General features: G+C 36.7%; 3 protein-coding genes and 1 pseudogene across 6 annotated transcripts; 3 read left to right on the top strand and 1 right to left on the bottom strand.

The window, feature by feature from the left end:
* The first annotated feature begins 954 nt into the window (after positions 1-954).
* On the top strand, positions 955-4,648 carry LOC144562144 (putative disease resistance protein RGA3). The gene is made up of 2 exons (XM_078311305.1): positions 955-1,302; positions 1,584-4,648. The coding sequence occupies exons 1-2, from the start codon at positions 1,000-1,002 to the stop codon at positions 4,380-4,382; spliced, it is 3,102 nt and encodes a 1,033-aa protein (XP_078167431.1). The 5' UTR covers positions 955-999; the 3' UTR covers positions 4,383-4,648.
* A 1,709-nt stretch (positions 4,649-6,357) lies between these two features.
* LOC144562062 (1-acyl-sn-glycerol-3-phosphate acyltransferase LPAT1, chloroplastic-like) lies at positions 6,358-9,374 on the top strand. 3 transcript variants are annotated; one of them, XM_078311193.1, is made up of 6 exons: positions 6,358-6,565; positions 6,658-6,843; positions 7,333-7,739; positions 7,938-8,039; positions 8,116-8,402; positions 8,984-9,374. In XM_078311193.1, the coding sequence occupies exons 1-5, from the start codon at positions 6,484-6,486 to the stop codon at positions 8,341-8,343; spliced, it is 1,005 nt and encodes a 334-aa protein (XP_078167319.1). In that variant the 5' UTR covers positions 6,358-6,483; the 3' UTR covers positions 8,344-8,402; positions 8,984-9,374. The 3 variants fall into 3 exon arrangements, with proteins under 3 accessions (XP_078167319.1, XP_078167320.1, XP_078167318.1); XM_078311194.1 differs by having other exon boundaries at positions 8,821-9,374; XM_078311192.1 differs by having other exon boundaries at positions 8,116-8,708; positions 8,774-9,374.
* Positions 9,375-13,378: 4,004 nt separating this feature from the next.
* On the top strand, positions 13,379-16,619 carry LOC144562061 (NADPH-dependent aldo-keto reductase, chloroplastic-like). Its single transcript, XM_078311191.1, has 4 exons — positions 13,379-13,555; positions 14,041-14,617; positions 15,394-15,663; positions 16,096-16,619. The coding sequence occupies exons 2-4, from the start codon at positions 14,048-14,050 to the stop codon at positions 16,357-16,359; spliced, it is 1,104 nt and encodes a 367-aa protein (XP_078167317.1). The 5' UTR covers positions 13,379-13,555; positions 14,041-14,047; the 3' UTR covers positions 16,360-16,619.
* Positions 16,620-17,322: 703 nt separating this feature from the next.
* LOC144562059 (phytosulfokine receptor 1 pseudogene) lies at positions 17,323-21,013 on the bottom strand (annotated as a pseudogene). The gene has a single exon (XR_013513965.1). The product of XR_013513965.1 is annotated as a phytosulfokine receptor 1 pseudogene (transcript).
* Between the last annotated feature and the right edge of the window lie 756 nt (positions 21,014-21,769).

Raw genomic sequence — 21,769 nt, 5'->3', positions numbered from 1 at the left:
CGAAAAAAATTACATGTGCAATTTTTATTGTTTTCCTTCTCATGATACTATGATATCATTTTTTTTAAAAGCCTTGGCAGCCAAATTGCCAATGAAATTTATTAAACATCTTACAAGTATTTTGATACATTTTAAACAAAAGCATCCAGTAATATGCATCAAGCACTCACGCAAAAATTAAACAAAGAACAGTTATTTATCCTTCTAATAGAACTTCAGCCACAGCTGTCCTTCCTGTATTATCTGTTGCGGTAATTCTTGCAGCCGTATCTTGTATTCTCGAAAGATGCTAATGATATCATTAAAGACATCAAGGTCATGTTTGTGGAGTAAAGTTAATAAAGATTAAATTGCTTATTTTATGTTATTCCACATATTTTATATCTTTTTAATAATGGTTTAAATTAATTCATCTAGAAGAGTAAAGTGTTAAAAAATGAGCCTATGTCTATGACAGTAAGCTATATAGGTGAAGTTAATCGAGAACTAAAAAAATAAAATAACTTAATCTGAATTAATTCATCAATTACTCCATCTTACTTCTCTTCTTGTACTTCTTATTTGACTACTTTCAATATAACAGGTCGCGTTACACGAATTTCCCCACCGAAGATGCTGCAGGAAATCTGACACTATTGCAATGTAGAAAGTCAACAGAAGCAAATTTCTTTAGACGAGAAAATTGCAATTGTTCGGAGAGAAAAAAATGTTGACGGCGATAACAAAGCGAGGAAAAAGAAGAAAGAGATTCCAGATGGTATTTGAAAAGCATTTGATTGCACCTGGAGCACCAGAACCACCAAATCTTCCCAACATCTGGTCCCATTTGCAGACTCAAATTCTCTCTTACATGAAGGCGTTCCGGATGCATCCTCAAATTTCTTCACTACTCGAGTATCCAGCACAGGTGTTTGTTGTTAGTTTCTTGTTACTTAGCGCAATAAGCTGTCAACCTTCTGTAGCCTCACCTCCATTGATTATTGCTCCAATTCCCTTCAAATGGCGATGATCGCAGATGCGTTCGTGGGGCTCTTCATTGACCGCCTCACCGATTTCGTGAAGGACCGAGGAGCGTCGTTATTTGGCATAGAGGATGAGGTTACGCGCTTACAGGAGAAGACACGTGGCATCCAGATCTTTCTCATAGACGCCGAGAAGCGTCGGATCAAGGAATCAGCGATCAATCTCTGGTTACAAGAGCTAAAGGAGGCGTTGTACGATGTTGAGGATATTGTTGATTTGTGTCAGATAGAGGCTGTGAAACTATTGCAAGGCCAAGGGTCTACTTCTCATACCCTTTCTGTAAGTTTGTGTACAACCATCACAAAGAAATTCATTTTTTTAATGAGAAAAAATATATGAGCTCGGTAGTATTGCATTACGCCACTGAAATGTTGTGATCAATTCATGTTAGTTGTCGTATTCGAGCAGAAAAAAATAATTGAACACAGATCACACCATTCCAAAATACCTCTTACCACAGTTCAATCATATACTGGTACTGTCAAAATGTTGCATTGCCGTTATCTAACCTGATTATAAAATTCTTTTTGAATGTACCAACTTATATATGCTTATCACAGGTCTTGCCGTGGATTAAATCTGCATTGTTCCGGCACAAGATCATCACTAAAATCAGAAACCTAAACTGCCGAATGGATGAGATTTGTAACAACCGCCTCATACAAAACCTGGAGCGTATCCCGAAAACGGAAAGACAGATAACATCTGTCGACAGACGTCAGACTTCCTCACTTTCAGAACTAGATGTGGTTGGAAAGGAAATAAAAGATGCCACTGAGAGGCTGATGGAGGCAATACTTGATGACAAGAGACAAAGGATCTGTATACTTGCTGTAGTTGGCATGGGAGGCATTGGCAAGACCACCATTGCACAGAATTTGTACAATGACCCAAGAATCTCTACCAATTTTAAAGAACAGGTATGGGTATGTGTTTCCCAAAATTATTCTGAGATTGATTTGCTAAAGGGTATAATCAGGGGTATAATGGGTGACCACACAAAGGGTAAGAGTATGGGAGAGCTCAAATCCATGTTGGCTGGGGCTGTCAGAGAAAAGAGCATCTTTCTTGTTTTGGATGATGTGTGGCGGCCTGACCTGTGGACCAACTTACTCAGAACCCCTTTTCAGAGGGCTGCTGATGTTAAAGTTTTAGTAACGACCCGGGACCGAAGCATAGCTTTAAGCATGGGAGCGGCCTTTATACACCAGACTGAGACTTTGTCGGTTGATTCTGGCTGGGAGCTGCTTTGCAAGAGCACGTACCTTGATACAGAGCACGAGGCACTAGATCTAAAGGATTTGGGCATTCAAATTGTCGAAAAATGTGGAGGCCTTCCACTTGCCATACGTGCGATCGCAGGGTTACTGAGCACAAAAGATCGAAGTCAAAGAGAGTGGGAAAGTGTTTTGAGAAGTGAGGCCTGGTCTATGGACCATCTGCCGGAAGATCTCAGAGGCGCATTATACCTTAGTTATGAAGATCTTCCACGACACCTGAAACAGTGTTTTTTGTATTGCTCTCTTTATCCTGAAGATTTAACTATGAAACGTGAAGATTTGATTAGGTACTGGGTGGCTGAAGGTTTAATAGAGGAGGGTAAAGATCAATTGATGGAAGATACAGCCGAAGAATATTACAATGAGTTGATTCAAAGGAGTTTTCTCCAATCCGATCCAAGGAGGATTGACCAAGTCAGGTGCAGGATGCACGACCTGTTGCGATCTCTTGGCCAGTACTTATCTAGAGGTGAATGTTTCTATGGGGACCCACAAAAGTTGGATCTTGAAACAATTTTCAAAGTTCGACGAATGTCGGTTCAATCAAAAGATGACGCGGTTGTCATGCCAGGAGAAGGGAATCAAGTTTTGAAATTGAGAAGCTTTTTACTTTTTAAAATGCCACCTACTGTGGAGACTGACTTTTTAAGAAGGCTTCCTTGTCTTCGGGTTTTGAGGCTTAACGGGTCAGACTTGTACACCGTGCCGGATTCATTGGGTAGTCTAATCCACCTCCGGTTATTGGATCTAGATCAAACCAGTATATCCAGCTTACCTGAGATAATAGGGTCACTTAAAAACCTACAAATATTAAACCTTAACTATTGCAAATCTCTAGAAGTATTGCCACATGGCTTAACCGAGTTGTGCAATTTGAGGAGGTTAGGCCTAAGAGAGAGCCCAATAGCCCATTTCCCAAAAGGGATTGAGAAACTAAAGCTCCTAAATGACATGGCAGGATTTGTAGTATGTACGAATAACAAAACAGATGGTTGGAACTTGCGAGAGCTAGAACCTCTCTCTTTTCTAAGAAGATTAGATATTAACAAGCTGGAGAGAGCGGCACCACATGTCAATGATGAATTACCATCAGTGCTTGAGAACAAATCTCACCTGAGATTTCTACAATTGTCGTGTACACTACAAGCTAAAAAGTCAGGCACGAGCCAATATACTGAGGAAGAGGTTAGTAACATAGAGAGAATATATGAAGATTTATCACCTCCTCCATCTCTAGATAGGCTTGTGATTTGGGAATATTTTGGGACCCGATACCCGAAATGGCTAAACGCCTCTTTGCCCCGACTCACATCAATTCACCTCCAAGGCTGTGTCTCTTGTTCGACATTGCCTCCACTTGGACAATTACCTTATTTGAAATTCCTCAAAATTGTGAGGGCGTCTTCTGTTAAATCCATTGGTTCTGAGTTCCTTGGAAAAAATAGATCGATCGCATTTCCCAAATTAGAGGTTTTGCATATGCAACAGATGCGCAAATTGGAGGAATGGGTATTAGATGAATTTATAGAGGGCCTTGAAGTCTTCCCACGTTTGACACAACTGAATATAGTTGACTGTCGCAAGCTGAGGTCTTTACCAGAAAAATTATACAATGCTACTGGATTAAAACGGGTATGTATTAAGGGAGTCCACATGATGGATGCAATAGAGAACCTGTTGTCTCTTTCTGACCAGCTTGAAATAAAGAGCTGTAGTTGTCTGAAACGGATTTCTAACATGCCACACTTGAGGGATCTTAGCATATCTAATTGCCCTGCATTGAGGCGGGTTGATGGTTTGGAAATGCTACAGTGCCTTGAGCTATCAGATGAGTTAATGGAGCGGGTTCCTTCGTGGGTTTTGGGTTTCGTTAAGAGAAGAAAGTACCTCCAGTTTGACAATTACATTGAATTTAGGTTGCTTTGCAATGCCCGTGTGATGAAAAGATGCCAGATGGGTGGTCCTGATTGGCCATTAATAGAATTGTTTTCACGGGTTAGAGCTTCTACTGGGGATAACAAAACAGTTTTGGAGTATACTAGGATGCCTTTCAGTTATAACACCAATCTGTTATTATAAGAGGTGTAGATGCTTAGCAAGTTAATATTTGTTTTTTTTTTTTTAATTATTCATAATGTCAAGTTAAGAGCCCATTCTCATGCTACTACAATCCACCAGCTGCAAGCTATTCAGGTCTGACTAATAACCTTGCCCTTCTCAAGTCTTGACTAATTATATCTCACACTTCTATTAATTCTCTCTTCTTTTTACAATTTTGTCATCAAATATAAAGATCAATAGATGTATATTTTGTTTTGTTATTATTACACCTGGTTCTTCTCCATACAGAATTTATTGGTCGGTTTTTGACAGATCTGAGTCGTTTATTATTATTATTTTTTTTTAGGAAATTGTTATATCTCTCAAATAATTTATCCTTCTTCATGCCTCGAACAAAAAGAGAGAGAATCAAGTGCCTGCTATCCTAAAAGTGTTGCACTGCTCTCTTAACAAGCAAATTTTGTTTCAATATCCATGCCCATAATTTCTTATTTTGAAAATTAATGCACGGATGAAAGAAAAAGAAAATCCTGCCAGTTTAGCTCCTGCAGTTTGCAAATTCTCTTTTGCTCTTGTTAGTTTCTCCCTTTTATAGAATAAATGTATTGACAATGTTATTTTGATTATACACAAGATACAACGCACGAGTTATCCGTTTTTTATTTAAATATTATTGTCTCTTATTTTGATTTCACACAATATACAACGCACGAGTTACATATTTTTTATCTAAATATGTTCACCCATTTCTACGAAGAATTGAGTCAGGTAAATTTCACCAAATTTTTTATTAATATCCAAAAAAATATTAAATTTCAAAATCTACACATACTGAGAAATTTTGAAATCTGTCCAAACTGTAAATTATTATTTTTTTTGCAGAAATTCAGCCTAAAATTGCAAATTTATTTTGCGGTTTTATGTTTTGTTATTCTGAAACCTCTTTGTTTAAGTTTTTCTTATCATTTTTTAATTAAATAGAAATATTTATAATTTATTTATTTTTTGTATTGAAATATTAGAAATATTTTATATATTTCTTTAAAAATAGGTGAAATACTATATAATTTGATTTATTAGAAAGACTGCGACAAATAACTTGGATCAATATTTTTCAGGCCGGATTTTTTACGACCGTAAAAAAAATTAAAATATTTTTTTGTGTTATTGAAAAAAACAATGTTTTGAATCTTAGTTATTGATTCTGATTCAAAAGTCATTTCTAAATAAATACAAAAATTATTTGAATTCTCCTATTTTGAAGAAATTTCTCTAGAAAAGTTTTTTAAAGAAATTTTTTTGTCAGAAGACTCAGAACCGTGTCAGAGAAATTTCTTTACTGGAAAAAAAAAAGTTTCAGAAGTATCCATGCTTCAGAAAATTCTCCCCTTTTAATTAAAATTTAATCCTTATTTTTCTTTCAAGTATCTATAATAAGCGTTTGTAAACTCTCAGTCAAACAATTATAATTCGGTGCCTATTTAGACATAGAGACTCCGATTTAAGATTCGTGCCACATTAAAACTGACAACTCAAATCTCATTCTACTCAGTCAGCTATTGCACAAATTCAGATCCTCTCCAGTACCGTAATAGTGAATCTTTTACAATTACTGGATCTGGACCGTTGTTTTTAACTTGACACGAATCTCAAAGTCCAATAATACTGACTCTGCACTAGCTCGAATCTCAAAGTGACGGGTAGTTAATCTCAAACCGTAAAGTGAAGGGAATCTTTTACAGTAATAGAGAGGATACTTGTTCCTATTGCACTGGATGATGGATCAGAATTCCAGCAAAATAGGCAAACAGCATCGAATTCGTCTCCTCTGAGGTACCTCAAACTTTGCGTGACTTTATGGAAAATCCCAACCGTTTAAATACGTTCTGAACGAATCTCAAAGCACACATAATACTGACCCCTGTATCACCCCCGAATAGGCACCGGACACGTCGGTCAACAAAAGTTGAGATATCTCAGAAGATACAACAGCCTCTGGAAGGATAATGGACGCTCCATCGTACGGTCCGTGTTGTCTCGGCGCTTCCTCTTCGAAGCTTCCCGCTGTCGCCTTCTCCGATTAAAACATCTCCAATAATGTTCCGATAAATCGCTCATTATGAGATCAATGGCATCTTTCTCTACGCTCAAACCCTACTCTCTCCCTTTCGCGCCAATCAAACCCACCTACTCTTCCCAAGGTTTTCGCCTCTAAAATCTCTATCATAATTAGTAGTTCGCCATTATACTGTCTACATGTGATGAAATCTGTTTGATTAAATCTTTGTTTCAGTTGGTTTATGTAATATTGTAAAGAGAAGGTCGGATTATCAGAACTTGGTTTTGCATAATGGTACGCAGCAATTTCTTCAATTTGGTGGGGTTAAGCAGCACAGGATTCAGAGAGATATTGTTGTTAGGTCAGAGATTGTCGCATCTACTGCTGGTTTCTCTGATGATTCTTCCCATGCCTTAGCAGGTTTTCATTTCTGTTCAGTTTTGTTAGCTCTTCTACCTTTGGAGGCAAAAAAAAAAAAAAATCACATTTTTGAATTTATTTATTTTCCCCATATTTTGTAGTTCTGTGAGCTGTTATGCGAAAAGCAATGGTAAATTAGTAGTGTGTACTTCGGAAAACTAAAGTTGGAGAAAGAATCTTGGAACACTTTAGTGATAATTTGAGACCAATTTGAAATACCCAATTATTGTTTTAGATCATACCACAGTTTCTAAAATCTAGTCCTTGCAGTACCAGTACTGTAGAAATCCAGTAATATCTTATGCAATTTTAGTTTGGTATTTTGCACCAATTTTGACTGCTTTATTTTTGCCCCAAGTTGCTTTTTGTGCAGCAGTAGGCCCTTTTGTATACTAAAGCTGCATTAAGGATGGAAATTTAAGAAAAATCAATAGAACACTCAACCAATTTATTATGCTCGTATTTAATTTCATCTTTTTATTAAACCAGATTCACAATTTATTTCAAGAATCAGAGGTGTTTGCTTCTATCTGGCAACAGCTACTGTAGCCATCCCTCTCTTCATCGCAATGGCAATTATACACCCCTTCGTACTCTTATTCGATCGATACCGAAGGAGAGCGCAGCATTTCATAGCCAGTCTCTGGGCCAGATTTACCATTTGGCCCTTCTACAAGTTTGAAATTGAAGGATTGGAGAATTTACCCCCAAATACTACCCCTTCTGTCTATGTCTCCAATCACCAAAGTTTTCTTGATATATACACACTTCTGACATTAGGACGGTGCTTCAAATTTATTAGCAAGACGAGCATATTTCTTTATCCTATTATTGGATGGGCCATGTTTCTCAAGGGGGTCATACCATTGCGGCGCATGGATCATAGAAGTCAGTTGGTAATATTCTCCTTTTTCACTCTTTTGGTGTTTATATGGTTTTACCTTGTTCATTGAGCTTTTGGTTTTGTTGGTAATTTTATTCTCAATACGGTCGCAACGTTCCAATAGCTGTGGAAATTGGAAACCACTTTGTTTGGGTTCAGTTAACTTCTAATATTTTGGCTGAAATAGATAATAAAGTCTAATTTTGTTTAGGATTGTCTAAAGCGGTGTATAGATCTTGTCAGAAAGGGCGCTTCAGTATTTTTCTTTCCTGAAGGAACTCGAAGCAAAGATGGGAAGCTAGGTGCCTTTAAGGTGAGACCTTTTCTCTGAGATGCAATAATTAGAAAATATTATCATACTCCTGACAGATGTTAATTTTTAATATTAGAAAGGGGCATTTAGTGTTGCTGTCAAGACTGGGGTACCTATTGTGCCGATGACCCTTTTAGGGACTGGAAAACTGATGCCAACAGGAAAGGAGGGAATAATAAATTCAGGTTCTGTGAAGATTATCATTCACAAACCAATAGAAGGGAATGATGCTGAAGCTCTATGTAATGAGGCAAGAAGTATAATTGCTGAGTCTCTTCTTACGCATGGCTATGGGGTACACTGAGATCTGCAGAAATTTTTTTTACGTATGCTGAGATCTTGTAGAGGAATAATTTGTTTGAGGTACAATTTTTGCTTGTATACTTTTCTGAGTAATTACCATTATTTGGTTTCTTTTCTTTTCTTTTCTTTGTGCTTTTGTGTATGGGTGAGTCTGTTGCTTGAGCTGTTTGTTCAACGGTGTACACTTGTACTCCTTTTATGAAGTACACTATTTCCCGTATATTATTTTAGATTTAGAATCACCCTAGTTTTGCTTAAGAAACAGTAGTTGCCATGTGATCCTCTTTGTAAAAGGCTTTTTTATAGAAAAAAAGTTCTATGGAATTGTCTTACCTGGATTCTTAGTCAACTTTGGCGAATTGAAACGTCAATATTATAATATGAAATTCTCAACTTATGTTAAATGTCACTTCGAGTCTAGTAAATGTCAGCACAAGTATATAAATTGGGAGCTCTGATACATTCAGCTTTTGTCCAGGGGTCAGTGCCCAACCCTAGATTAGCTGAAGAAATGGGGGCGATTTTACACTGACAACCAAGCATCTCACTTACGTTTATGATTAATCCCGAATTCTCTTAATGTCAGAATTCAATATTTTTTCATTGTTCTAATTGACAAATTACAACTCATTTTCATGCAGGAGCCTTTTGCTTTGCTATCATACTTGATGATGCGCATCGAGAAGCATCCACTCTTTTGGGAAATATTGTTCTCATTTTTCCTTCTTAGTTGAGAAAAATAAGATAGGTAATTTTGGTTTCTTGTGAGTCATTAGTTAATATAGGTTGATGAAATATGTTACTAAGCCTTTTGTAGGAAACAATAATCATAAAAGAATAATCAAAGGAAAAAATCTTCCTTTTTTATCCTCATCATTTTTTTTGTAACCTTCATATGTTGTACCTCAGTTAACTTAGATGGCTGGCATTATATACCTCTGTTAACTTAGATGAATCGCATTACCTTTCCAAATGAAGGACCAAATCATTAAGAAAAATAATATTAACTTGAAGATTTTGACATACAAAGGTTAGCAATGATAAAGGGTTGATCTCTCTAGAGAAGAACTGTCGTAATTATCCGATTGTAATGGAGTCTACCGCAATGGGATCTAGACTTAAATGAGGGGTAAAGGCAGAGGCGGAAGAAGGCATAGGGTAAAGGGCACTAAGCACCCCCTGTAAATTGAAATTTTTGTATTTTTATCCTTTAAAATTTAAAAATTTTGCAAAATATATTACTGGTTGCTTCCTCATAAAATGAAATTACATGATACTTATTCATTCAGCTCTTCCCATCTCAATTTTCTGATTCCCTTCCTGCATAAAGGCATTATTGTTTTGACCTTCAATTTGAACTTCATGTTAGTCCCTGCAGCCTCTGTGGACCCTAAATGGGATAAAAGTGTGCCGGCAAGGCGGCAACCTTCTGTAGTCAACATGCATGCCGAATTGCTTCAACAACATGCAGAGTGCCTTCTATCATGTGAGAAGCACTGACACCTTCCTCTTTTGCCTGGTTGAGAAGTAATGTCATTATTATTTCTAATGAGTATATAATATAAGAGGGATCCACTTACATCGTTTTTTGGTGACACCCGATTACACCTTATATTTTCAAATCGTTTAACATCATGAATATATTAAAATGTGCTTGCTAATCAAATTTTTTATTTTTTTTGAATTTTTTTTACTATTTATTAAGTATTTTACAAAATCGTTGTTTTTCAGATCATTGAATTTTTGTACCCATCTTAATAAATAGTAAAAAAAATTCAAAAAAAATGTAAAAAATTTAATCTGCAAGCATATTTTAATATATTCATCTTGTTGAACGGTTTGGATCAACTGTTTGGACTTTGAAAATGTAAGGTGTGATCCGGTGTCAACAAAAAAGAAAAAGAAAACCCGGTGTAAGTGGATCCTCCTCATAATATAATGATATGAAATGATACAATCTTGTGACATAAGTTGCATTTGGTTATAAAATTGAGTAAAAGAAAAGGGTAAACATTTCTACCTTGGTGCTTTCGGTTGTGAAGTATTTAGCCATTCCAACAAGCATAGTAGCATGAAGATGAGATCCGCATACATGCATGAGCCTATATTGCTTTTGTGCTACCATTCCACCAGCTCCAAAATCAGATAATCAGAACAAAATTGGCACTTGAACAAATTTTCCTGTTGAATGAAAAATAAGGACGACGTTATACATTCATAAAATTAGAGTGAAATTAAAATAGAAATAACTTAAATGAGTTTAAAGTTAATTTAAAAAACACTGCACTCATGTAATTAATTTTAATTGATTTTAGTGTTGAGAAATTGAAAAAGAAATTCTCATGCATCCGGATATTAATTTTTGGGAGAGATGAGCAAATTGGGATTAAATTTATTATAAAAAAAATTTATATTTATGAGATTATTATGCATCCTGAAATTGTAAATGAAATTATGTTGATTCCGCCTCAACGAATTAGGACTCGGAAGAGAATTGCAATTAAGCTAATTTTAATTTATAGTGATCTCTTTATTCTTGGCCATTAGACTGCACTTGTGCACTCAATTTTTTTTTTTTCCTCTTATATTTCCCAAAGAAAGCTAATTGGTATACAAACTGAAATGAAATGCCCAAAAATCTATTAGAGAAACCCCTAAATTTTTAATCCCATAATAATTTTGGCCAAAATTTTTAAATAAGATTAAATTAATTCTGAAATTAAATCCTTAGAAACTTGAAGGGTGAAATGTGTTGATCTTTAAAGTTTGAAAACTCAAAATTTTCAACATCGTTTGTAATATATACAAATTTGAGGGTTAAATTATTTTCCTTAATTATGAATTGTTTTACCAATGACTAATTTTAATTATTTAATTATCCTTTCTATTATTCTACTATTCTGATCCTCATCTTTTGGATGGCTATATATTGAGTAAAATTAGGGTGTTCCTAATTTCACTAAACTTCTTTGTGAATTCAATTATAAAATCTATTGGATTGACTTCAAATGACGAATCTGAATCGTTGAAATCCATCTATAATTATCCTTTCTATTATTATGCTGTTTTGATCCTCATCTTTTGGATGACCATATATATATTGAGTAAAACTAGTGTGTTCCTAATTTCACTATACTTCTTTGTGAATTCAATTCTAAAACCTATCGGATTGACTTCAAATGACGAATCTTAATCGTTGAAATCCATCTATCTTAAGAGTGATGCGTCTATATACAAAAAATTAAACATTCAAATTAATTTAGTATAAAATCAAGCTGTCAAAATTAGAAGGTTTATAAATTAATTTTAATACATTCATTTTTTGAACGTTTTTTTACCACTTGACTCTATACAAAATTAATTTGAAAATTTAAATTTTTTGTATGTAGACGCATTACTCGTGAAGTAGACGGATTTCAATGGTTTGATGAGAATTTCAAAATAAGATTCGAACCAAATTTCAATCGAATAAGTTAATTGCAATTTTTTTAGAATCAAAATCAATCAAATCATGAACTACAAGTTTTTTTAGGAATGCGTATCCTCTGCATTAACTCAAAAGAGAATCTTTTGTTTCATGAATCTCAACTCTAATCCGCACAAATCTTAAAACATATCGGATGATTGAGATATATTAACTCAAAAATGCTCTTTTGAGTTAATGCAGAGGATACCAATTCCTTTTTTAGCAGCCCTAGCAGTGACCCACAAGTAAATTCCAAAAACAGAAACTTTTTTTTTTTTTTTCAGGATCTGTTTTAAGTGTTGATGGGATCTGTTTATAATGATTTGTAATAAAATGTACACATGAGTTGTAATACCAGGTTGTCAGTACTCGGTGAATATTATATTTCTCGGAGCTCCTGCTTCTGCTTTGACCCAAACGAATGCTGAATTCATATCATCTAAGGTACCTCAAATTTTCAGTTTAGATTCGGACAGTCTGATCTGTTTTGGCACGAATATTTAAGCAAACCCATATATTTTACCTCGAACCGGATTAGTCCGGATTCTGATCGGACGGTCCGCCTCTAAACTCAAAATTTCGATTACTTCAGAGGATTCTGTTTCAATGAAGGTTCGCCTAATAGATGAGTGCGTATCCTCTGAGATATCTCAACTTTTGCGTGACCGACGTGTCCGGTGCCTATTCGGGAGTGATGTAGGGGTCAGTATTATGTATGCTTTGAGATTCGTGCAGAACGTATTTAAACGGTTGGGATTTTCCATAAAGTCACTCAAAGTTTGAGATATCTCAGAGGATACGAATTCTTTATTGAACTATCCCGTCGTTACCTTTGTCCTCATCTTTCGGGGTAAATATTTTAACAAAGCAATTTTACCTTCATGTAGCACACGGATTATAGAATCAAAACAGCACTCAATATAGTTTGTGCGCTGCATATAGCTAAAACTACTCTGTTAAATCTTTACCCCATCTTTCTTCGTAAGCATCGCTTTCTCGTGCGATGAATCCGGGCCCACAATTAAGATACCAACAAAAAAACGACTGTTGACAAAAGGGACCCAGGAAGACCAAGTCCTTTTGGGCATCTTAAAGGCCTCCCTTGCCTCCTTGCGAATGCAACCGGGGGCGTCCGAGAGGCATCGGACCAATATCAGATCAGAACCATTTAATTAGCATCAATTTGCGCGAAAACTTGATCTACACGAATTATAAATCTGATCGGACGGAGTAGAATGTGTATTGGACCGATTTTGGTCCCATACCCATCGGACGCTCAATTCTTCTTGAATGGAATTAGGTTTAACATGGTAAATTTCTGAGTCGCATCAGTTAGGTAGGCCGTTTAGAAAAAAATAGAATCCGCAAATTTTTACGGCATGAAACAGGCATGCTAATCTGTGTGATTCCACTGCACACAGTAAGTTATTGGATTTTTGTGACCCGTTATACGTAATTATTTTTATGAGTTATACAGAAAAACTTTGAAAAATAAAAGATTTACAAAATTTCGCTCTCTCAGCTTTCAACCTCTCCATTAATGAGGTGACACGTGGGAAATGAATATTTTGTTGCGTTAGTTTCGAGTTTTGACTGTACAAGCGGACACGCCTCTGGTCTCTCTCTCTCTCTTCTTGCCCTTTTTGTAGAGAGATGATAGTTGTCTGCGGGTTTCGATCTAATTTATTTCTCTGAATTATCGGTTTGTTCGAAGCCGTGAGTTCGCGAGAAGAATTGAAAAGCAGGGGTAAGTTTGCAAATTTCAGCTGCTTACTACTTTCTTCGTTTGATAATTTTGTTTACTTCTGTTTTGTATTCGTTCTTTGGGGAAATTTTGTATAATTAGCTGCTTAGCAGCCTTAACCCTAGCTTTTTGTTTTTTCTTTGCATCACAAGCTCGATCATGGCCGTATTTAATATTTGAAATTGGTAAAATTGTTATATTTTTCTTCAATTGAAAAGTATAAATAAAATAAAAAAAAGTTTATTTCTTCAGGATTCCTTTGGGAGAAAAATCTAGAAATCTCTCTTTCGAAAAATTTGCCCTTTGGTTGTAATTTATTATTCATGTTAAAAGCCTAATAAAAATAAATCGTCACCTACCTGATAAAATGGTATCTAAATGAATTGAGTAATCATTAGAAATGCAATCATGTGATCTCTATGAACTATCAAGCACCAATCAATGACAGCTACATAAGAGCCACTTAACAAAAATTAGTGTTCCAATAGTGCAAGGATGAAGCCAAAGGGAGGAACAGTCGGTAAATACTTCACACTGAACACTGGGGCCCACATCCCAGCTATAGGCCTCGGCACATGGCAACAATGTGGCTCAGACATCTGCATTGAAGCCGTCACCACCGCATTAAATGCTGGGTATCGCCACCTGGACTGTGCGCATCTCTATGGCAATGAGGCTGAGGTTGGCAAAGCCTTCTCAACAGCCTTCCAATCTGGCCTCAAGAGAGAAGATTTATTCCTGACCTCAAAATCATACTTCTCGCCCAATTTGCACAAAAAAGTTGAAAAATATGTTAGGGTTTCTCTGAAAAATCTTGGAGTGAGTTATCTGGATCTGTACTTGGTGCATTGGTATGAAAGCTCAGCAGTTGAGGATGCAACAGATCCACGAGGAAGGGGTGATTCAGAGTACCGGCGATTCCTCCAATGGATAAAACCCACGTGGCGGGCCATGGAAGAGTTGCTGGAGACTGGCCTCGTGCGGGCCATAGGCGTCAGCAATTTCAATGTGCAGCAGATCAATGAGCTGCTCCAATTTGCAAAAGTTGTGCCAGCAGTTAATCAGGTTTGTTTTTGTACTTGTGTTGAATTGTTGTTCATTAATTGATGTGAATTGAACGGTGGGAATGTTGCTTACATCACAAACTTTTTTATAATTGTTTGGTCCACCATGTTCATTAATTAGGTTTGGTTGAATCATTTTATTAATATCTCAGAAATTGAAATTTCATGTTTGTAGTCAATGTTCTGGCAGATGACTAATTTTGGCAATTTCTAATTTTTTACACATCTTGCTGGATACCATTTTATTTCCTTTTTTGGGATATTGCCAGAACTAACATTTTGAAATTGAAAAGGAATGTACTCGAGAATGTTGCGGTAGAACAGTTGGTTAGGAAAAAAGGTCCTAATATTGTTGGATACCCAAAGGTTGAGAGTTTGAGCCCCTCTCACCACTTTGCAGCTGCTGTGAAGCTTTCAAAAAAGAAAAAAAAAGAAAAAAAGGAATGTACTCCTTTTAGTACACAGAAGTACATAATTGATGTCTGTCGTAACTTTCTTGTACCTCCATGAGCCCATTCGTGCTGATATATTACTGGTATCATCTTTTTCATACCAGAAATATTTTCTAGTCCCCAGAGCTCTACTATATGAATCAATTTCCAAATAGCACCAGTATACCCAATTTTCACTTTATATCCTGGTGCTATTTGGAAATTGATTCATATAGTAGAGCTCTGGAAATTCAGTGGCGTCAATTGGCTGCAGATTGCCTCCTCTATCTCCGCCACTGTTCAATGCCATACCGATTATTTCTTTTAATAACCTGTAATGTTATAGGTGGAGTTGCACCCATTCTGGAGACAAGATGAATTGGTGGAATTCTGCCAAGAGAGAGGCATCCATGTGTCTGCCCACACTCCCTTAGGTGTGCCCGGTTCTTCTTCTGGGTCACAAACACCAGGCCAAGGGATGTCTGATAGTGGTTCTGAGGATGAGCCGGGGACACCCACCTTGTCGTTTAGACGGTCCAGGTCGGTTCATCATCAGATGGTGAAGCTCTCTGTTGTAACTGAAATTTCAGAAGTACATAAAAAGACACCTGAACAGGTATGGCTAATTTCGGTACTTCTTTACTTTGTCATAAGTTGAAATCTTTTTACCATCTGATTTTCTTTCAAACATTAGGATAATTTGATGCTTGGAAATTCATATTATTACTTTCTATTACTCAAGCAACAGTAGTAAAATGAAATACATGTATTTGGATGCTTGGATGGCACGGCATATGTTGGCCATCTATGATTTGATTACTTGAGACCTTAATATGAATACATATGCATGCACAGAAAATAAATGAATAAAGAAAACTAAATGAAATATAGAAGATCAGTATTAGTGAACCTGTGCTATGCTGACTTGGTTCATTAATCATTACTCATCAGATCTGGTACTGAAATGAGGTGATCAATGGTACGACATTTATCCTCTGAAGTTTATGCTTAGTATTTAGTATTTAACTGGTAGATTTTTCATGACCAGGTTATTCTAAGGTGGGGACTACAACGTGGCACCAGTGTTCTCCCGTGCAGTTTGAACCCAGACAGAATAAAGAGAAATATAGATCTGTTCGATTGGTCTCTGTCTGATGCAGAATGGCAACTAGTTAACTCATTCGAGCCACAAGCATGCCTTTTTGGGAACTGGCCTGTGAATCTGTCAGAAAGTGGGTCTGGGTTCTTTTCTGGAAGGGGGCCTCTCCAAGCTGTGCATGAGCTGGAATACGATGATGAGCAACTCTTTTGACAAATAGATGCTGTAAGAACAGTGAACAAATTTCAGGCTTTGCTTTGTTGCCTTTTTTTTTTTCTTTTTGTACAGATTCTACGGTTAGAGTTGCGTGTTTGGGTACAAGTATGGTGCAGGGGGAAGCTGTCCTTGTAAAAAAAAAAAAAGTTTTGGTGTTCTTTTTTTTCTTCTTCTGTTGTGGTGTTGGTATGGTGGAATCAATTGCTTATACTTTCTATGGACGATTGTTTACAGGGTGATGCTTTGTTTTGTCAACATTGAATGCAAATCTAAATGGTGAATTTTTTTCTAAAAAAAAGAAAAGAAAACATAATCCCCTCTTCGGAAAATTTCCAATGTTTGGTTGTTGTATATGTGGGACGAAGGTGACTCATTGATTTGGGTTTGGGAGGTAGTAAAAACATGCTAAATTTGTCTATACTTTTGACGAACCGGTGTTATTACAGTTGAAAAGCTATCGATTAAAATAGAAATTCCTCATGCTGTATGATGATTGCCGATGCAAACTTTTATTGTCAATATTATATTGTATGTTTTATTATTTGTTTCTAAAACTGTCATTATCAATTTGATTTTCAAAATTGAGAAATATACATGGACAATAAATAACAATTCTCATGCTTAAGGCGATTTCATGTTTCATGTAAGTATTTCTCTTCTATTTATTTCATCGTGATTGTAATCTAGTGATATTTTCTAGGTGCATCATAAGCTTATGGCATAAGATCAGCTTCTTTTCCAATCTTTGAATGTGTCTTTGGATCTCATACAGTTCATTTTACTGGACCGGGTTTATCTCCCCGGTACTGGTAATACCATAGACTCAGATCATTCCCTCTCAGAGAGATCTACAAAAACAGAGAGGATGTGGTGTATAATAATACCAAAAATTTCAACACTTTATTTGTGATTTTCAAAAGATTAACAATTGGAATTAATGTGCACTGTAATTTATGAAAATTTATGGACAAAAGATCAAGGTTTATATTCATAGCTTGCTCCCAATTTAAAAAGAAGGGATAGAAGTTAATACAGATCTGTACAATGGCTCAGTTCATCTGTCTTATTCCACAATGTTATACAAACTCAGCTCTTATGTCTATGTTACTGCCTTAATCTCAGTTCTTTAATGTGTAGGAGAAAAAAAAATGCATCAGATGTTACAGAACTTGAAATTACAAACATCATATAAACAAATAAAACTTGGGTCATTCTACACCTATTTCAGCTTGGCCAATGGCATCAAGCCAGGTCACTAGCTGATGTGTCGGCGGCCTTGCCTTCGGGGAATCGCTCACGCAAAAACACGCTATCTCAAGCATTTGCATCATTTGCCTTTCATGCTTTTTATCATAAACAACCGCATCAAAAACTTCAATTTCTCTCTTCTGTTTCTTCATCTGACTTGTCCAAGAAACAAGTTCTCTGCCTCCCCTCGGCTTGCACATATCAACCGGCCTCCTACCGGTTAGTAGCTCCAAAAGAACTACCCCAAAACTATAGACATCTCCGTTGTATGTAGCGACTGAGGATTGCCCGTATTCTGGTGGTATATACCCCAAAGTTCCGATCAAGTCGGTTGTGACATGTGTGTCATATGGCAAAATTAACCTAGCAAGCCCGAAATCTGCCAAATGAGCCTTGAAATTCCGATCTAGAAGTATGTTGCTCGACTTGATATCCCGGTGTAATATATGCGGCTGACATGACTGGTGCAAGTATTGAAGACCCCTAGCAGCCCCTTGCGCAATTTTAAGCCTTCTCTCCCAGTTTAAAACCGACCCGCCCTCTGGTTTTTCATGTAACCAATAATCTAAACTTCCATTCTCCATGTATGAATAGATTAAAAGCCTGTCATTCCCGGTTCGGCAATAACCTCGAAGAAGAACCAGGTTTTGGTGTTGCACCTTAGAGAGGGTTTCGATCTCAGCCTTGAATTCCCTCTCCATCTGTCCGTAATCACCTGAGAGCCGCTTGATCGCGAGTTTACTTCCATCAGGTAGAGTTGCTTTGTATACCAGACCGAAACCGCCACAACCAATGATATTCGCTTGATCAAAACTGTTTGTCGACTTTAAAATATCATTGATGGTCAACTCTTTGTTCTCTCCTCTGTTTTGGAAAAGAAGAACTAGTGAAGAACCATTTAGCTCTAAGCTACCGTTCAAATCTCCAACTGCCTCCACGACACAATCTTGTCTACCTGAATAAATCCTGGAAAGCACTAAATAAATTATAACCACTAGACATGTCATCCCAAGAGCCGCACCGACAGCCACAGTGACAATTATACCCTTGTTTTTTTTGTTTCCGGTTGTAGTTGGTGTTGTGGATATCGGCTCACAAGCATTCTTACGGAAACCACACAAATATGGATTCCCCTCAAAATCAGAGCTTGAAAAGGTAGAGAATTGGCCTCCTGTGGGGATTAAACCTGATAAATTGTTGTACGACACGTCAAAACTCGAAAGGAAATTCAAGTTTACCAATGTAGAAGGGATGCTTCCTGTGAGATTGTTGTTTGACAAATCCATGATCTCCAAGCTAGACATACCAGATAACTCATCGGGAATTGTACCCGAAATCCTGTTATAGCTAAGATCAAATATGTGGACATTCTTCAAATTCCCAAAACCGGGTAAAATAGGACCCGTTAGCAAGTTATGCGAAAGATACAGAGATGGAGGAAAACTACTGATTTGGTTGTATTGCAATCCCTGTTCAGTTGTATTTCGTTTTATATAAAACGGGAAATCATCGGTCTGGGTCGACTGTTGTGAGCTGTTGCCAGACATTAATCCCTTCATTGTTGTCAAACTACCGGGTAGCTCGCCTGTCAACGAATTATTCGATAAATCCAAATAAAATAGGTTTTCTAGGTCTCCTATCCAGGAAGGAATTGACCCGTTTAACCGGTTCCAAGACAAGTCCAACACCTTCAATTTTGTCAAATCTGCAATCCAAGGTGGGACGACACCGTAAAGATGGCAACTTGCAATAACAAAAACCTCAATGCTTTTGAATCCGGTTATACCATTGATCGGTAAATACTCGCCACTGAAAAAATTTCTTGTCAACACAAGGCTTGTCAGTCTTGGCAAGTCTTGAAGGTTCAACAAAGCTGAGGTTACATTTGTGAAACTATTGTTTGAAAGCGAGAGATAGGACAGAAATTTCAGGTTTTTGAAACTGGTTGGTATTTCACCAGTAAGGCTATTTCTGGCAAGATTAAGGCTTTTTAATTGTACACAACTGCCAACAGCATCTATGGGTCCAGAAAACTGGTTCACTCCAAGATCAAGTGAGCTCAACTGAGTCATGGTAGAGCAATTGAGATTGATCTCCCCACTCAAAGAATTGTTTCTAAGATACAAAGATGTAAGTGATGCAGAATTGGCAAGGGAGGAAGGAATGGAGCCTCTAAAAAGGTTCCAATAGGCATAAAAGAGTTCCAATTTCGAAAGACGATCGAAAATATTAGGGATGTTTCCACTAAATGAATTATAGGAAATATCTAGTGAAAGAAGGTTAGAGAGATTACTAAACCTTGTACTCATGCGACCCGAAAGTTTATTCTCTTGCAAATACAGGCACTTCAAGTTTGAAAGCATGAAAAGATCATCTGGTAAACTGCCAGAAATTGTGTTCGAATCCAACCAGAGCTCCTCAACCGATAAGCAATTGCCAAAACCAGTAGGGAACTCACCCGTTAACTGATTCATCGTGTAGTGAAGGATACGTATTTTCGAGGAAAAATTACAGAGAATTGGGTTAACAGTGCCATCAAAATAATTGTAGCTCACATCAAATATTTCAAGATTCAAAGAACCATTCAGGGCCGGGAGGCTTTGGTTTAGCTTATTGGATGAAACATTAAATACCCGAATCGAGGGCAGATTCGAGTAGATTGGAATTGTGCCTGAGAACTTGTTACTGCTCAAATCGAGCCTTTCTAATTGGGGAAGATTAAAAAGTTGGTCCGGTACTGTACCAGTCAGAGAATTTGAGGTAAGATTGAGCCATACAAGTTCATCCAAATTAGCCAGCGAAGGGGAAACGGATCCTTTTAGATTCATAGATTGGAGATCCAATCCAATTACGCGCCCGGTAGAGTTGTCACATGTCACGCCGGTCCAGTTACAGCAAGTGGCAGTTGAGGTAGAAGATGAATTGAAGTTCCATCCTTCTATGTCTGAATGAAGGGAGCTCATGAAGCCTTGTAAAGCAGAGAGATCAGCTGAGTTGCAGGAACTCTGTTTCTGGCAAGTTGTGAACTTGGCTTGAAAGAAAAGCAAAGAGAAGAACAACCACCACATACAAAAGATCTTCATTTCAGATGAAAATTGGGGAAGAGGGTAATGAATTCTTTCTTTCAGTTTGAGTGACTGTAGCTTGAAATGTTCATGGTGAGTTAGAGAGAGGAAGAGAGAGAGAGAGAGAGAGAGAGAGAGAGGTGTTTGGTTTTGACTCCTCTCTGTAGTACTTAATGAGCTCAACCTTAGACCTATATATTTTTTTTCCTAGACTTGAAAATGAATTCAATGTCAACTAAGAAGATATATTTAATTCAAAACTTGGATGTCTCTATCTGCTCCAATCTCGGCCTAATCTTTCTTTCTTTACTTGTGTTGTAATTAATTTGTTGGTGGTGAGTTGAAAATGCTATGAATATGATTCTTGAATAGTGGAAGTCGGAAATATTAACGACATTTGGCGGTTGGTGCACCACGCCAAAATGAGAGAAATGCTGCTCATCCCCAGTTTGCACTCAGCTTTCTCTCGTGACAGCGATTCATCCGAAATTTTTATTTATGGAGATTTTGAAAAATCAAAACAACTCAAATTATGGAGATTTTAAAAAAAAAAATTCAAAACAACTCAAATTATGGAGATTTTGAAAAATACCATAACCCAATCTGCGGCCTCATTTTTGAGAGGGGCTGCAAATTGATTTGGAGGCCCCTCAAAAACCTAAATATATTTAATATTATAGTGTATTTTTGAGTTTTGGGGGGCCGCCATGCCAATCTGCACCTTACTAAGAATAGAATCGTTGATTGACTTGGAGGCCCTAATATTTTTCGAAATCCCTCCAAAATATAATTTTATTGGTTTATTTTCTTTTTAATATTGTATAAATAAAAATTTAGGACGATTCATCTTTCTTTTTTGGACAATAAAATAAGAGGTCAAGTGCTTAATCTTATATTTTATTGATAAATTAAAAAGTATGATATAGTCAAAAGAATAAAAAAAGTATGATATAGTCAAAAGAATAAAAAAAAGTCTGAAATTGATCAATAAGTATTGAGTAGAAAAAAATAAATAAATTTTACATTTCTCAAACTGCGATCATGGGCGGATCCACATGGTTCCAGGGGGCAGCTGCTCCCTCATGGATTTTGAG

Source organism: Carex rostrata, chromosome 11, assembly GCF_964058835.1.
Source record: "Carex rostrata chromosome 11, lpCarRost1.2, whole genome shotgun sequence".
NCBI classification, from domain to species: domain Eukaryota; kingdom Viridiplantae; phylum Streptophyta; class Magnoliopsida; order Poales; family Cyperaceae; genus Carex; species Carex rostrata.
Note: the sequence above shows the minus strand (reverse complement) of the source record. Positions and strands in the feature narration are given on the sequence as shown.